This window comes from Sparus aurata, chromosome 21, assembly GCF_900880675.1.
Source record: "Sparus aurata chromosome 21, fSpaAur1.1, whole genome shotgun sequence".
Classification (NCBI taxonomy): domain Eukaryota; kingdom Metazoa; phylum Chordata; class Actinopteri; order Spariformes; family Sparidae; genus Sparus; species Sparus aurata.
This window is the reverse complement of record NC_044207.1, coordinates 1358440-1375614: the sequence shown is the minus strand read 5'-3', so window position 1 is coordinate 1375614 and position 17175 is coordinate 1358440. Positions and strand designations below refer to the sequence as shown.

The 17175-nt window shown below is 38.9% G+C and overlaps 1 protein-coding gene and 2 long non-coding RNA genes across 8 annotated transcripts in view; 1 reads left to right on the top strand and 2 right to left on the bottom strand.

Moving 5' to 3' along the window:
• Positions 1-17175, top strand: part of tox (thymocyte selection-associated high mobility group box) — a 163139-nt gene that overhangs the window by 103184 nt on the left and 42780 nt on the right. For all 5 annotated transcript variants that reach the window (XM_030403188.1, XM_030403187.1, XM_030403189.1 and 2 more), the window contains one exon: positions 8337-8582. In XM_030403188.1, coding sequence (XP_030259048.1) covers positions 8337-8582 — 246 coding nt within the window. The remainder of the gene's footprint in view (positions 1-8336; positions 8583-17175) is intronic.
• LOC115572761 (uncharacterized) lies at positions 14154-14771 on the bottom strand. 2 transcript variants are annotated; one of them, XR_003982151.1, is made up of 3 exons: positions 14739-14771; positions 14491-14579; positions 14154-14366 (listed from the first exon to the last, which is right to left on the bottom strand). It is a non-coding gene; the product is annotated as an uncharacterized LOC115572761 (long non-coding RNA). The 2 variants fall into 2 exon arrangements; XR_003982150.1 differs by lacking the exon at positions 14739-14771 and having other exon boundaries at positions 14491-14671.
• LOC115572760 (uncharacterized) lies at positions 14881-16474 on the bottom strand. The gene is made up of 5 exons (XR_003982149.1): positions 16274-16474; positions 15441-15509; positions 15264-15356; positions 15068-15163; positions 14881-14918 (listed from the first exon to the last, which is right to left on the bottom strand). It is a non-coding gene; the product is annotated as an uncharacterized LOC115572760 (long non-coding RNA).

The following is a 17175-nucleotide window of genomic DNA, read 5'->3' as shown; positions in this document are numbered from 1 at the left end:
GGTGTTTCAAGAACCCTGCTGTGCTCAATCCTTCAGCTTTGGCGGGCTTGTATGTTATTTAGCTCATTTAACCCTGTCTTGCTCGTTCGTAAAACGTACAGCCAGTCTTGTGATGAACCGGTCGGAAGGTTCGCTCACGTTGTCTGGGGTTGATGTTGGCAAATTAAAAACAAGAAGTTCCACCAAACCGACCCTTCCCACCCCCACCTCCGTATCATATCAAGCTAAAGTTAGCTAACTACCGACTAGGCTAACAGGATAATATTAGCTAATTGACAAGCACTTACAGGGCAGAATGGCTCTTCAAATGACGAACAAAGTTTGAAGTTGTCGCTTGGCTGTCCGAGATGTTTATGTCGCATGTCTTGCACTGTGCGTCTTTTGCCGTCAAAATGGTAATTCCCGAAAGCCGAAGACGATGACTCTCAGCACCCCTCCCGCTGCCATGTTGATGCAGATCTGATATTAGAGGGCGGGTTTCTCAAATAAACACATAAGGTACGTAGAGAGGGCATGATTGATTGACAGGGTAGTGATCCAATCATGACAACGCCATTCTCAGCCTGCGCTCCTACCGGGTAATCGATATATATATATATATATATATATATATATATATATATATATATATATATATATATGTATATATATATATATATATATATATATGTGTATATATATATATATATATGTATATATGTGTATATATATATATACTATATATATATATATATATATATATATATATATATATATATATATATATAGTATATATGTATATATATGTATATATGTATATATATATATGTATATATATATATATATATATATATATATATATATATGTATATATATGTATATATATATATATATATATATATATATATATATATATATATATATATATATATATATATATATATATATTATATATTTCTTTTCTTTTTTAAATTAATGTATTAATTCATATTCAAACTGAAATCATGAACTGAATAACACTCAAGTCATTCAAGTCATTGTGTCTCAAGTCAAGTCAAGTCCCGTGTCATTAACTTCCAAGTCCGAGTCGAGTCTCAAGTCTTTTTTTTTTTTTTTACAAGTCAAGTCACAAGCTATCAAAACAGCGACTCGAGTCGACTCAAGTCCAAGTCACAGTGACTCGAGTCCCCATCTCTGACTGACGTCCAAGTCAAGTTCTCATGACGGTGATATGTGTCAATATCATTACAGAAAATTTCATACAACATGAAACAAGACTTTATCTTTATCTGCCCTTTGCTTAACAGTTCTGAACACACTGTGATTTCTCATTTTTAAATGTAATATCTTCAGTTGACTACAGAAAGTCCTTATAAATAAGAGCAGCCACACGTCACTTTACTGTTGCCAGAAAGACCACGCATCCCTTTAGGTGTAAAAGGCATTTGTTTGTGTTTGGGATTTTTTATTGTTTGATGTGAAAAAAATGCTAAAGGTTATGGTTTTTTTTATTTACCAAAGAACGAAAGACAGACAAACAGACAGACAGATATGTGGCTTCAGGCGCTTCCACAGAGAGGAAGACATGTAGATCACAGTGAAACAAATATAGCCAGACTCTAAAACACCTGTTTCTAGAATAGACTTCAGTTTAATAGCCACTCTACTCAACAGACTGCCAGGAGCAGAGGTTGTTTTAACTTTAATAATTAAACATTAACTGGCCTACCTTCTTATAACAAATCTTGTAGTAGCGTTGAAATTGGAGCTACAACCACCCTCTTTTGACCTCCTCTCAGATCTTAATAAACAGTCACGTAATTCAAGATTCAAGATTTAAGAGATTCAGGACAGGTTTATTGTCATTCCAGCCATATACACAGTACATGGTGCAATGAAATAACGTTTCCCAAGAAACAAACAGTGCAAACGAACAACAACAACATAGAACAACAACAACAATACCAAATGCTTTTTTTTCTTTTTTAAATAATACATTTAGCTGCTCTCAAGTGCAAAAATACTTTATAAAGTGATTATATGATTGTTAATGTTATTATTATTTTTATTATTATTTACATGAGGTGCAACAGTGCATCAGACAAATACAAAAACTGCGACGTACGACTGCATACAGAAGGGCAACAGAGGTGATCAGTTCAGTCTCTGAGCATTGAGGAGTCGTATGGCCTGGGGGATGAAGCTGTTTTGTAGTCTGGTAGTGACAGACCGTTTGCTACAGTACTTTCTGCCAGAAGGAAGGGGGAGAACAGTCTGTGTGCGGGGTGGGTGTGGTCTTTCACGATGCTGGTTGCTTTACGGATACAGCGTGTGGTGTAAATGTCTGTGATGGAGGGGAGAGTGACTCCGATGATCTTTTCAGCCGTCCTCACCACTCGCTGCAGGTTCTTATGGTTCAGTCTGTTGCAGTTTCTGACCCAGGCAGTGATGTGCAGTGATGCGTAATGAGCACAAACCACTATCAAAGTAGAGACAGCAGTTCTGCCTCACCACAGCAGTGTAATTAGTTTACTGTAACAGTAAGTACAGATCATAAAACAGCAAGATGAAGTGTCTCAATGGTAAAAAAGATGATAGAGGACAGAAGAATTACCTGGACATCTCGTAAGGTAGTCAGGTTATTCCACTTTAATGGAGACTGTGACTGAAAGGACACTCAGCAACCTCAGCATAGATCAACAAAAACATAAAATGCTTTGGCCATCAGGGCTCTATAGCTGAAAATCCATACGGCATTCTTAGTTTATGCTATTAAATTAGCAAAGCCATTGGAATTTATGCCTACCACCAGTCAAATGAGAGGCGCTGTGTTCACCCAAAATAGGGGAGTATGATGCAAGGGCCAAGTACCTGGATGGGTTGCTCTCATCTATAGAGCTGCAACAATTAATTGATCATGATTGATGAATATATACATATTTGGTGAATCCAGGTTCTCTAAGGGGAGAACTTGTGAGTTAACTGAATATTTTGGTGTCTGGACTGTTGCTTGGCCAAAACAGTACATTTGATAATATCGACTTGATAGGGTTTTCTGATGTTTTATAAACGAAAGGATTAATAGAGAAAAAAATCAGCAGATTAATCAACAATGAAAATAATTGTATTAGCAACCTTAATCCTTATGTATTAAGACATTTAATATAAATAGCCCATAGTTACAGTTTAGCACAGTATGACAAAGTCTACAGCTGTGAATTCTCCCACATTAATTATTGGGGGCGCCGTTTAGCTCATTGGGTAGAGAAGGTGTCTCATGTACGGAGGCTTTGTCCTCACTGCAGCGGACCAAGGTTCGACTCATTTTTAGACATATTTTGTATCCTTGTGGCTGAGTCTAAGGGATAGTAACCACATTAACCTCATTGACAGCATAGTCATCATGATCATAAAGACATAAATACACAAATGAACATTTTAACATCAACCATTTTATGACAACTGGGCAAACTCCTTTCCCTGAAGAAGATCATGTGATATGATGAAAAGCTCCTGCACAGCAACTTAATAGATTTGGTCTTCTCATCAAAAAACAAATCAAATGAAGAGTCTGATGAAATTAAAAATTAAAACTTAGATTTTAAAGTTCATAGTGATCACAGAAAAATAATACTGTGCATTGAAATAATGTACATATAAGTGTTTAATGTTATTGTTTTTAGTTCACAACTGTAAAATGATATTATCTATTCAGCTAACACTTACGAAGCTTCATTCTAATTTGAAAGACAAGCCGAACATGTTCTACTTTACAAATGTGTAATTTACTATGAAGTAGTTTCAGTATTTAATTAGTCTTACAGCTAAATACAATTGCATCCTACTGTTGGTCTTGAACTCTCTTGTTATTTCTGACATGTGGTGACTTATACTGCAATTAAGGCACAATATATGTGTTCATGATTTACAAAAAAGTTTTTGAATTTTTCAGTTTTCCCCCTTCACGGGACATGAGTCAGTTACTACTCACCCTACTTTTGTCAGGGGCTCCCCCTCTTTTATTGTCTCATGCCATCATCAGACATCTTTCTGACCCCACAAAGGAAAATCAAAATTAGTATTTTTCCATAGGTAATGCTTATATTTCCTAGTCAACTTGTGACCCCCTGTGCCTGTCAATAGATGCTGCTCATAATCACACAAACTACTGAAAACTACAGCTTCTTTTCTTTCTTCTAATGTCAATTTAAGTTTGTCAAGAAAACATTCTTTTATTATTAGTATCACTCTGTCAACCTGAGCCAAGCACTTTAATCACAAAATAATACAGCCATAGTGACTGTGTTATGTAAACACGCCATGTATAAGAATTTTCATACATTAAAGATGATCTGCAAAATTTCCAAAACCTTAATGTTTTCAGTAAAAAAGCAAAACAAAAATAAAAACGTTTTATTTAAATGTATACATTTGTTTTTTTTCAACAACTTGTTGTCCTCAGGTGTTAAAACAATTCTTATTAAGTTTTATGTACATGAGGTGAGCTTTTAAAAGCTCTTTGGAGGATAATGACAGTTGGATATTTTGACAGTTTATTAATATGACCTATTAACACAATCCACCATTGCCGAACCACAACCATTATTTTTCAACATTTTCAGTGCCACACACGTCAATCTGAAAACCTCTTCCCATGTCAGACAAATGTCACTAGGTGTTCCATCCAAAAAACCGCAGCAGAGGCTGCTGGTAAATTCAGGTAACATGCTTCCAAGAGGGGCAAGAAGCATCAGACCACATCCGCTGTTGAGAGGAAACCCTAAATACTCATTATCAACCAAGTCCCATCTTCATATATGTGACAATAGGTGTCAAAGTTCTGATGCGGAGCGTGTTGGCAATGATAACTTTTGTTTTACTGAGAATTGACAGAATCTTAGTGATGACTGACTCACTGTGAGACTGCTCACAGTTTACCACTGCTGCTGACCTACTCGACACAGTGGGCTCATGAAAACAAAGGATCGCACACCAAATTCTGGCATGAATGCTGCGATTTCTCCAAACCAGCTTTCAACTTAAACCTACCGTTTATATCAACACGCATTGTTATGTGACTATAGAAGTAAATGACAAGTTTGTGTAAGATGCCTTTCACTATATCTTCTTATATAGGAATTGATTCAGGAATATTGATATTTTACTACATTTTATATGCGATTTATTCCAGATGCCTGTAACAGTTTCACCGGAGACATTTGCTTTGAGAGGCATGAACACACAATAAAAAATGATTAAGGAGCTGGATGCACAAGGGAATAAACCAGTGCTTGCATGTGTTTAGTCTGCACCTGTGGACACCACAACGTCTTCTCCTGATAAACTTATGTAACAGCTTCTCCAGAGAAAATGGAGTTTGAAACCCCTATTCATGTTTTTGCACAACAGAGTGACTTCTGATCCCATCTTCTCTCTGACCTGTATTGCCTGTTGCCACGGTTACTATCAGATTTCATTATTAGTGAATCCTGGACTGCTGCACAAAGTACAAACCATGTTAAGCAAAGACAGACTGTGTCTCAGAGCCCAGAAAGGGTGTGTTACATGAGCATGTTATATAGCTCAGATAGTGTTTCGGCACACCTTCTGTTCAGTCCATTATGGAATCCATGATACAAACCTGATTAGAGGTCAAAGTATGAGCTGTCTCAGTGGCACTTGAAACGGCATTCGATGATTTTCCATTTTGAGGCATTGAAATTAGCAGCTTATTCAACATTGACACTACCATCATATAGAATTGTCATGGTGTGCTAATATGCTGGCAAACTTTTGCTCAAAAGCATATTTAATTTGGAGTTCCAACCACCTGAATAGGTAAAGGCCAATAAAAAGTCTTGTTTAAAAGCTGTCTAGGGCCATGTCCAGATGTATCGGTTTCGAGGAGTCTGACTTGGAACAAATGAAGATATTGTGCAAGATATGTCACACGACCGTGTCTGCACCTCAAGGGAACACGACCAATTTATTTAACGATTTAAAGTCCACACACAGAGTAAGACATGACCAAGTAGTGAAGGAACGAAAAACTCAAAAATGAAAAGCTCCTCGACTCATGCCACCGCCACACAGTCCTCAGTTAAGGACACACTTTACAATGCCACCGCATATCCACCCAGCTCCCACAGGCATAAAGAAATAACAGATGCCGTCACATACATGATTGCCAAAGATATGTGCCCTATCAACACCGTTAGCGACCCAGGGTTCAATAAACTGATTAACACATTGGACAAGCGGTATGTGTTACCATCACCTCACCATATCAGCAGAATTGTGCTGCCTGCCCTTTATGACGAATGTCGCCGAAAAGTTGCAAGAGAAGTGTCAACAGCATTATATTTTGCTACCACAACGGACCTATGGTCAAGCCGCACTGGGATATATTTTTCTCTTATTTATTAGCATTTTTCTTGTTTTTCAGTTCAAACTTATCGTGTTAAAAGAAATGTATATGTGTGCGTACGTGTGTGTGTATTAATACTTATTTTGTATGCAACTCATGGTGTGTAAAAGTGTTTTTATATCAAATATTCATATTTTATATTTTGAGAATTTTGTCTTATTGCATTGCCTTGCCACCAACTCCCAAGGGAAATATTTGGCTCTTTGGCTGCTAAATGCTCCACTAGGTCAACAAGTCATCATGTAAAGTTGTTGTACTCTTTACAGTCATATTCAGCAAAAACGGAGCAACATATTCATGTTTCTATATTTGATCTCAATTTAGCTCTGTTTTGACTCCACCAAAACCTGAGAAAGGTTGTCTACTGTTGGAAAACAAGGATGATGCTTGCAGTTGCAGAATTGTAGTACAACAGATCATTTTTAAGATACAATATTGAATAGAATAGAATAGTCTTTATTGTCATTGTACAGGAGAGTACAATGAAATTGAGGGTGCTCCCGCAGCAACAAATTAAAAAAAAGCAACACATAGAACAAGAAGTAATATAAATATAATAAATTATATATATATAGCCCTTTAAGGTGCTAAAGGGAGGTAGGAGGAGGTAGATTGGGTTTGTGAAAATGAAATTGGTAATACTTTTGCTTCGCATTACCGTCTGTATTACATAAAATCATGTATGTGCATTAAAGTGTTAACTGATTTTAGAATTCATATTGAAATTGGGCCGGAATGACACACATAAAAAAGTTTTTCTTAGATTTGTGTACTCCCACAAGTGTCCGTGTGACATGGACCAATACATTTATCCTGTGCAGTGTGACCGGATGTGAGGAAACCTTTTCATTGTTTACACAAATACATTGTATTTATCTTGCTTTCTATTTATGTTATGTACAGAGTGTTTTTCTTTTCTTTTTCTTTTTTTTTGTGGACCCACTGCTGCTGTAACAAAATAATTTCCCAGTCTGGGATCAATAAAGTAATTCTATTCTATTCTATTCTATTCTATCCTCAAAACAAACAGTTAACTGAGCACATTTTTCAGCCTTATAAACACAGCTGTTACTAAACCTCTCCTTCCACTTATATCCACATACATCAGTTACCAGTTAGTGGCCATCATCAGAACAATGCGTTGATAGAGCAACATGTAGAAAACAACTTACATTTAAAAAATAGTGTACAAGCAGGGGCTTTAGATGGCTGTGAATAAAACAAGGGTAGCCCAGCTAAGATCTTGTGGGTACAGGACCTCACAGTGCTTTGTTGTGGCTTTCAAACAAGCAAAAGTCATCTTAATAACAACAATAGCAGAAAGCTGAAAATAAAGAGCAGTGAAGCTCACAGTGGGTCCTAAAAGGTTTGTCAAAATTAGTCTGCTTTGGTGTTTTAATGAGATAGTTGGCTCAGACTTAGCTAGATGCTGTTTTAACATGATAAAGTTCATCAAGATGAATGATCGTTCAACTCAGAACCTGATCAACGGAAAGATAGACTAGCCATATATTTACAACAGCAAGACAAAAAGGTGCATGTTGTAGCTTTTTCATATGGAGCCAAGAGGAAAATGTACCTGTTTTTTAATAAGAGAATGTCAGTTTAAATAGGAATTGTAACCTGTTTGCTACTGCCTATGCGGCCCCAAGTAGCATTTGGTAGAGATTATAAAACCTCAGGTGGAATAATGAAAGCTAGAAAGACTTGTTGGCTTAAGTTGCATCATCTTTTCAGAGGAGAAAACAGAATTTTGATAGATAGATAGATAGAATTACTCTAATGATCCCAGACTGGGAAATTATTTAAATTTAAATTTTTAATTTAAATTAGATTTGAATTTCAGACTGGTATGTTCTGTAAACATTTCAAAAAACACACTCATGTTTGCCCTAATTTCTTAATTATTATCACTTGTTGTGTTGCATAGATGCAGCAGATGGTCAACTCTGATTCACGTTTCACAAGCAGCCAACAGCCTATCGAGGCAGGGCTTGGACCGAGGAGCCAATCAGGCATGAGCCAGCAAAGTCAGTTGTCCACCATCAACCAATCCCAGCTGGGCCTCAGTGGGAACTGTGTTTCCCATAATTCTCCCTCACCTCCAGGAAGTAAATCAGCTACACCATCTCCCTCCAGTTCAGCACATGAGGACGAGAATGATGACGGAAACAGGGTAAACACACACACACACACTATGAGTCATATCTTGCTGGTCTATAGCAACCATTTGTGTGTGTGTGTGTGTGTGTGTGTGTGTGTGTGTGTGGACAGAGGAGAGTTGTTACATTAATGTTATGTGTCATAATTGAGCCATTCTGCCTGCATATGAACAAGATGGAAATCAGCCCCCCTGACTATTAGGTGTCTCACACTGAAACAAGCACTATGCAGTAAACTGATGGTTAATTTTCCCAGAAGTGAAAGTAACTGTGCTGCTGAATAACATTTACCAACTTTATCATGCTCAGTGGTTATGTATAGAAGATTGAGTTGTAGATGGGCAACATTATAAGCAAGTGTACAGTTAATAATGCTTGGTCCAGGAAGGATGAGGAAAAGCATACAAAACAGAAATGGCTTGTAACTTTACAACACATCTAAATGGCTGCTTTCTGTGAATATGTCAGGAAATCAGCCTCCCCATACTGTATAGAGATGCTGATTTCCTTTTCGAGCAGGACTAGTAACTGGTTTACTGACCGTGGTATTACTATTGAAACAAAGAGGACCATCTCTTTGGATCAGCCTACCTACAATCACAATCATAATCATTCTGAAAACATTTGAAAGGGTCTCTAATATAACACAGATTGTAACACTTTTCAGGATCTGATCGTAATGCATCATGACTCGTGATTTTTCTATTTTAACTCCTTTTTTTGTATTACACTCTGTCATCTCTTATATTTAATCTTCAAATTAACTCAATTAAAACATTACCACTAACAGAAAGACCAACCAAAACAATACCTGTCTGCTTTTAACTCTTAGCCAACATTAAGTTTTAGTATTGGCCCTCCAATTGAAACTGCTTGGGCATGTATTTGACAAAAAAAGATATGCTTACATATATCAATAATTCTTCATTTAAAAGATCTGTTATTTTCAAAAAGTGACCTGTTTGGGACAATTTCATTTGGTCATCATTACAGGGACAATAGAGACAAAGTAATAAGACAGTTATGTTGAGTTTAAAAGTTGTTGATTTCCAAAATGTTGTCATCTTTTATTATTGTCATTAGAAACTTTATTCTTCATATTTATTTAATCATCTGCTTGTCTGCAGACACATTTTTCATATGTTTTTGGTCAACTGGACTTGTGCATTGACTGAAAGAATTGCATAAAATTGGTCATTAGTTGATAAATAGATGCACCAATTAAACTATGGAGCCAGAACAGTCGGACGGACGCATTAATGGATAAATGCACACATAAAGGAATAAATGCGCGAAAAAAAAGGCCTCACAAATGTATTTGGGGAGTTGTATATATATGACTCGATACACAAATGCATTTTCAATGCACACACAAATATGTAAAAAAAAAAAATATTCACTTATAAAAATAAGATTTGTAAACATATTTGTGATGCACACACAAATATTTCTTGTTTTAAATATATGCAATAAAAATTCACAAATGTACAAATCGTCAGTTATTTGCAATTTTCACCAAAAACATATTTGGAAGTTGTTACATTGATATATGAATTGTCAAACGCACATTTGTCTCAGTGCTTTTAATTTGTAAACCACCCTGCAATTGTGTGCGGATTTTTGAGACTCATCGAGCGCAACTCCGATTCACAAATGCGTTTTTTCTACTAGGGGGTCGTCTGCAGCCTATCAGATGTCTCACTCCTTTACAGCCAATCACATGAGTGCCTCCCCACGAGGGGTTTACATTACAGCAGTCATTACAGCACACAACGGATCTAGCCTATGGGGGCTGGCTGCCATGACAGATAACTACTTCAGCTGGCGGTGTTCTGTGTCCGGTTGCCTTGCAACTGCATGACTGACTGCTGCCGCTAAGCTAGCCCTAAACAACTAGCGTTAGATAGATAGAAAGATAGATAGATAGAATTACTTTAATGATCCCAGACTGGGAAATTATTTTGTTACAGCAGTAGTGGGTCCGCAAATAAAACATTTCATACATAAAATAAATAGAATCCAATATATACATAGTGTATATATACAGTGCACAGTGTGCTATAAACAGTAAACAATAATAATATATACAACAAAACAAAATATGCAAAATATACTATAACAATAATAATATATACAACAAAACAGTGGAGAGACCAGAGGTCTCTGTCAGGCAGAGGTGAGAGAGTTGTTGTATAAAGTGATGGATTGTGGCATGAAAGATTTCCTGTATCTGTTGCTACGACAGCGAAGCTGAAGCAGCCTTCCGGAGAAGGTGCTCCGCTGTCTGACCGGTGTGAGTTGGAGAGGGTGGAGTGGATTATCCATGATGGATAACAGATTTTTCAGTGTCCTCCTCTCCACCACAGCCTCCAGAGTGTCCTGTTTGCAGCCAATCACAGAGCCAGCCTTCCTGATCAGTTTGTTGAGTCTGTTGGTGTCGCTGGCTCCGATGCTGCTTCCCCAACCAACCACAGCAAAGAAAAGTACACTGGCCACCACAGACTGATAAAAGATCTCCAACATCTTGCTGCACACGTTGAAGGATCTCAGCTTCCTCAGGAAGTAAAGTCTGCTCATCCCCTTCTTGTAAACAGCTTCAGTGTTAGATCTCCAGTCCAGTCTGTGGTTGATAGTAACACCCAGGTACTTGTAATCCTCGACCACCTCCACATCCCTTCCCAGAATGCACAGAGGTTGGAAAGCCGTCTTCCTCTTCTTCCTGAAATCTATCACCATCTCTCTGGTCTTGCTGATGTTTAGCCGCAGGTGATTCTGTCCAGTCCACTCCACAAAGTTGTCTACCAGTGCCCTGTACTGCTTCTCCTGTCCCTCACTTATACACCAAACAACAGCCGAGTCGTCAGAAAACTTTTGCAGGTGACACGACCCGGTGTTGTACTGAAAGTCAGTGGTGTATAAGGTGAACAGGAAAGGAGACAGTACAGTCCCCTGTGGAGCTCCTGTATCACTAACCACCGCATCAGACAGAACACTGCCCATACGGACAAACTGTGGCCTGCCTGTCAGGTAGTCAGTAATCCAAGAGATCATTGTGTCGTCTACACCCATCACCCGCAGCTTCTCCCCCAGTAGCAGTGGCTGAATGGTGTTAAAAGCACTAAATTGTTTTTAAAATGAGCTCAGGTACAACATGTGCCGTTGTTGGTTGCCACAACAATTAATGAAAATTGAAGGTTTTTTCAGAAACGTCTTGTGTAGAACATCAACAACTTCGACAAACTTGTCCGTGCCCTGCGCCCGACACGCCATGCTGAGGAAGGAGGAACGGAGACTAGTGTGGCTCGCGTCTTTGACACTAAAATAAATATTTGGGTATATGAATATCCTCCACAGAATAGCTGCTGCATGACTGCATGACTTCCAAAACCCGGCAGGGGTAGACAATAAGGGAAATTTCTTTTGAAGATCGCTGGCCCCACCGTTCTAACCACTGGCCCAGGACAATGTCAGGTATCGATCCCCATAAAAACAAAAGCGAACATATCCCAGCCAATTCCTGCGGTCTAGCCATCAAGGCTGGAACTTTCTACGATACCAATGATTCTCGATACTTATTCGATACCACGATTTAAAGAAAAAAGAAAAAAAAAAAAATCATTAGGCTACTTTATTTAATAAATAAATGAATAACTGTTTCACATCAAACTTGTATTTAAGCTCCACTGTGCTTTAACAATGAAGTAAAAACAGAGTTAAAATGGTAAATATGCCTCAACACAAATGGAAAGTCATGTAGTCATTACTTTTATCTTCCAGTAGTTCAATGATAGAACTGTTGTTCTCATTCATTCACTTTTAGTGCTTCCACAGACTGATGCAAATCTAACTCATTGTTTCATTTTTCAGCTCTATTTTGTGTTTACACACGTTTGTTTTTTCTCTGCTCCAAACCATGTATGTATTATGGTCTAAACACGCACCACCGCTGTGGCGCACCGAGCAGCTGAAGCGGCTCGAGGATTGGCCGCATTCACATAAACGGACCGCGAGCTCGACTGTAGCCGCACCGAGACCCAGCGCGTGCTCTGGCCCGCGTGTAACGTCCGCATCGGTCCCAACAGGACTCGACAGGACGCATGCTGAGGGCAAAGTTTCACGGTACCGAAAAAAGGTTCTTATCAGTTCTAGTGACAACCTTCAATCAGCCGCAGTGAGCGAGTGGCACGCGTTCCGCAGGAGTGAGCGAGCTGTGCACACTGCAGTTGCTTGCAGGTGGTGTGCTGACGTCCAAGGGCACAGCGCTCACTGCGCACAGATTATTTTTCAGACATTATTTTTCACTGGCCCGCTTGGAGCGTTCTGGTGGCCCTGACAGTTTTGAAAGTACATCCGGGCCACCGGGCCATTTATATTGTCGACCCCTGCCCGGTAATGCACGAGCAGCCGCCTGTCTCCACGACTTCACTTTCCTTCAGCATTATCCAAGCTGTATGTTTACCTTGATTGACACTCTGACTTGGCACTACTGCTGCCTTCCTTCAGAAATATAAACTTGCTGTGTTTCTTCAACATTACTATCCCTATTTTGTTACTGTGCAGGTAGTTGTATGCTTCTGTGCTTTTGTAACTACGTAATTCTCCGCCGCCAGCACCTTCAGAAAATATTAGATAATTAACTATGTCGATGTAGCTAACGTCGGGCCATTGCTTTATGTCATCTGCCCACTCCGTGAGAGCTGACGGGTGAGGCACTGTCCTCACAACTTTTTAAAAACATCCGTACTGTGTATCCACCTCCAATTTTTGGCCATTTTGTCCCTTTTTTTGTGTTAAAAGCCGTTTTTTAGAGCGAGCATGACAGCTACGCTAGCGTAAACACCGAGTTCAACCGGAAGAGCATAGCCGACTACTGCTATGAACCATGGGTAAACTCCTAGATCCGTTGAGAAGGGTCTAGCTGCAGCCGCAGCCAAGCCAGAGCCGCTCCAAACCACGCCCATTACAAAACACGCCCCCTACAAAACACGCCCATACAACACTACGGTGGCTGTGGAGGCCCTGAGCACTTAGAAAGCAAACACAAAGGAAACAAAGCAATAACCAGATCATTTTTAACAACTTTAACGGTTGATTCACAACATTAAATGCTTTTCAATGCAAACAATGTGCTTGAAACAATAAATATATACAAAAATAGAAAGTTAAGTAATAAAAAAAATAAAAGATTGGGATAAAAGATTAATCTGATAAAAGATTAGATAGGCCTGCTAAATCTGGTGCATGCATCTTTTCATTTTTTATATAAGTGACTAATGTATGTGCACAAGGTTATTTTAAACTCAATAAAATAAAATATTTACAGTAATAATAATAATAATTAGTAGTAGTCATTTCGATTAAAATAGGTTGTTTCTACCAGCCGTTTTTCTAAGAGCCACACTGTCACAGAGCTTGGCCTACTACATCAGATGCCATAATTATCACTCTAAGGTGATGATTTCTTATGGGTTAACAGAAAAGACTGCTGGCCCTTTGACACAAATAAAATGTATTTATGTATTTATAAATATGACCATACACAGGTCTTTAAAATATGTACCTCAAAACACAAAAGTTGAGACAAATGAATTAGCCAGCAACAACTTTTATTGGCAATAAAATAAAACATTATCATTTCACAGACTATTTTTTAATTCATCCTACATACATACTAAAGCGTCTTCAAAAACTCCTCAGAGTCCAGAGCTCTTCTGAGTTTTTCAGCATATTTTTCTAGTTGCTGTTTTGCCTCCTTGCTCATGTTGTTTGTCATGTAATGAGCCAACAGCCGTTTTTCACTGATGAGACAAAATGGAAGAAAATAGCGATTAGTAAAAGGAAATTAACACGGAAAGGCTGTCATAAACAAGGTAAAAAACAATACTTATAGGTATTAGCACTCTCCTTATGTATGTAGCATACCTCAAGTCATACTGCAGTCCACATTTATACACTTCTGTGGCTCTGTCAATGGAAAATGCATGGACAGCTGAAAGGGCGTGGACTGTTGCCTGTGTCATGAGGTGAACAAAAGGACATCTTTCATTTAGACATTTAAGTTGTCTGTCATGTTGCAGTTAACAAGATATTAACCATAAGTTAAAGACTGACAATAATAACAATTATACAAAACATGTTAATATAATAAATAAAAAAGTTTCATAATTTACCTCTGGCAGAAGCACATCCATAACAAATGCCACTTGATTGTGACATCTGGTTGTCTGTGCTTCAACCAGGCTTGTCAAGAAGCCCAGCACTCTGTCCAGCTGCTCATCCTCCACAAAGAAAATGATCACCCCGCCCTTTGATGTTGCCCATGAGGATGTAACTTTTCATGTGATGACCGCCTGTAAATATATATATTTCTTAGGAGAATGCTCAAAATAAATGTACGAACAATAGGCTAACAGAAAATGTTTCACTTAAATCATTCATTTAACATATTTTGACCAAAATTAGTTACACTATGTGACTTAAATTCCATTTTCAAACTCACTTCAAGATGTTGCAGTAGACCGTTATCCTGAGTGATGAACGTTACATGAAGGTCACTAGTGACTTTTCTATGGTGTTCAGCTTGCTGAGCCCTTTCCTAAAATTTGATCAAACAGCATTCAGATGTTAAACGTAATTATTCTGGTTAAGTATATCAAATAAGATTTGTTGTTTGTTGATCCTTTGCATGTCCTCACCACAAGCCTGTCGAAAGATGCGTCTTCACTCAGGATCCCAACGTCTCTGGTTGTGGTGACCACATCATGTTAGTCCATGCTGTCATTATAGTCCTTAATCAAGACACACAAAGTCATGGCTTAGTGCACAGCTGTGAACACTGGATATGTTGTTCTCTTGGGTTAATCTTCACTCACATTAACATGCTCTCTGGGTGGAAAGCTGTAAGGCCTCTTGCTGTACATGTGGTCGGTGTCCTGTGGACTCTGAAGAAAGCAAACCATAATTGTGTCAGTTTGATTTATGGGGATCCAGGTAGGATTGACATTTGCACTTAAAATTATCGCACCCCCATTGCAAATTAGGTTACTGACAAAATGTACAAACTTTCTGCTTTTTACAATAAACAGATCAAACATGAACAATTTAAATGGATTCAAGAATACATCTGTAATTTTTGCAATAAATGTATTTGTATGTCACTTTCTGACATGCACTTAAACGTCACCGTTAATAAATCTCTAGCCAGTACAGTTATTTGAAGTGATATAAAACATGACCCCATTTTTTAATGTTTATGTGTTTCAAAATAACACATTGATATGTTGAGTTAAATGACAATATTCTGCGTCTACGTGCCGTGTTCCCTCAATTCTTCTGTTATCATCCCTTGCTCAGTCATTAATCTGATTTTCATAACGTAAAAGACGACACAAAATGGGTTTGCTTACGCACATTTTCAGTGTATCGGTTTGACGAAATGTGTTGTTTTTTTTACAAATAGTCCGGTGTCTTTGAAAAACAGTCATTAATGCTCTTTCTGCCTGGCAAAAGACGTCTCAAACATTAAATTAAACGTCAACATGTTCCCAAAATGTAAACGACCTAACCTGAAACAGCATCTCCATCTTGTCTGCCTACAGGCGCTGCTGACAACTGCAGTTGGCGAACGTACGGTTAAAATGACATTAAGTGTTCAATGTTTACACCTCCTAACCGAGAACTTAAAAATAATATAAATGCGTCTCACCTGAACTGGCATTGCCGTCTTGTCTTGGCTGCATTTGCCTTCTTCTTCTTCTTCTTCTTTGACTGCTTGCGTTTGCTGCTGTGAGTTTAATCGTCCTTCCCGGCCACCGTAGCAACACGTAGGCGTAGTTTGTAGAGGCGTGGTTTGTATGGGGCGTGGTTTGTAGTGGCTTCGGGGGTCGCAGTGGCTGCAGTTGGGTATTATTGGATCCGTTGCGCGCTGTAATCGGTTGCTATGGCGCCGTACTAGGTGGCAGCCTGTAACAGCAGCTCCCGTGGGTTTTTAAGTTTTTTTCATAGTTTTTGTTGTATTTGTGTTGTGTTTGTGTTCTGGTTTTCGCTGAACTTTTGGCGGCTCTTCTCCGGAGACTGGGAGAGGACGAACACCTTTCTTTTTTTTTCTTTTTGAACTTTTACGGCACTTTTTGTTATGTTTTTGAGATGTTTTTGCTAGCCCTAGCAACGGAGGGTCAGGAGCGCATCACTGAGCGCTGTACCGGCGATCGTCATGGGAAACGTGAGGTCTCTGGGGAACAAGACGGACGAGCTCGCCGCGCTGATAAAGGCTCAGAGGGAATATCGTGAGTGCAGTGTGTTGTGTTTCACGGAGACATGGCTTCACTCAAACATCCCGGACCACAGCGTGGCGATTCCCGGCTTCAGCACTGTTTGGGCAGACAGGGACGTGACAAGCAGCGGAAAGAAAAAAGGAGGAGGGATTGCACTGTACGTGAGTGAGAGGTGGTGTAATCCCGGACATGTTCACGTGAAGAAACGTCTCTGTACCCCGGACATTGAACTGTTGACTGTGGGGATGAGGCCTTATTATTTGCCCCGGGAGTTCACATCCGCCATCATTATCGGTGTGTACGTTCCTCCTTCAGCTGATGCAGCGCTGGCCTG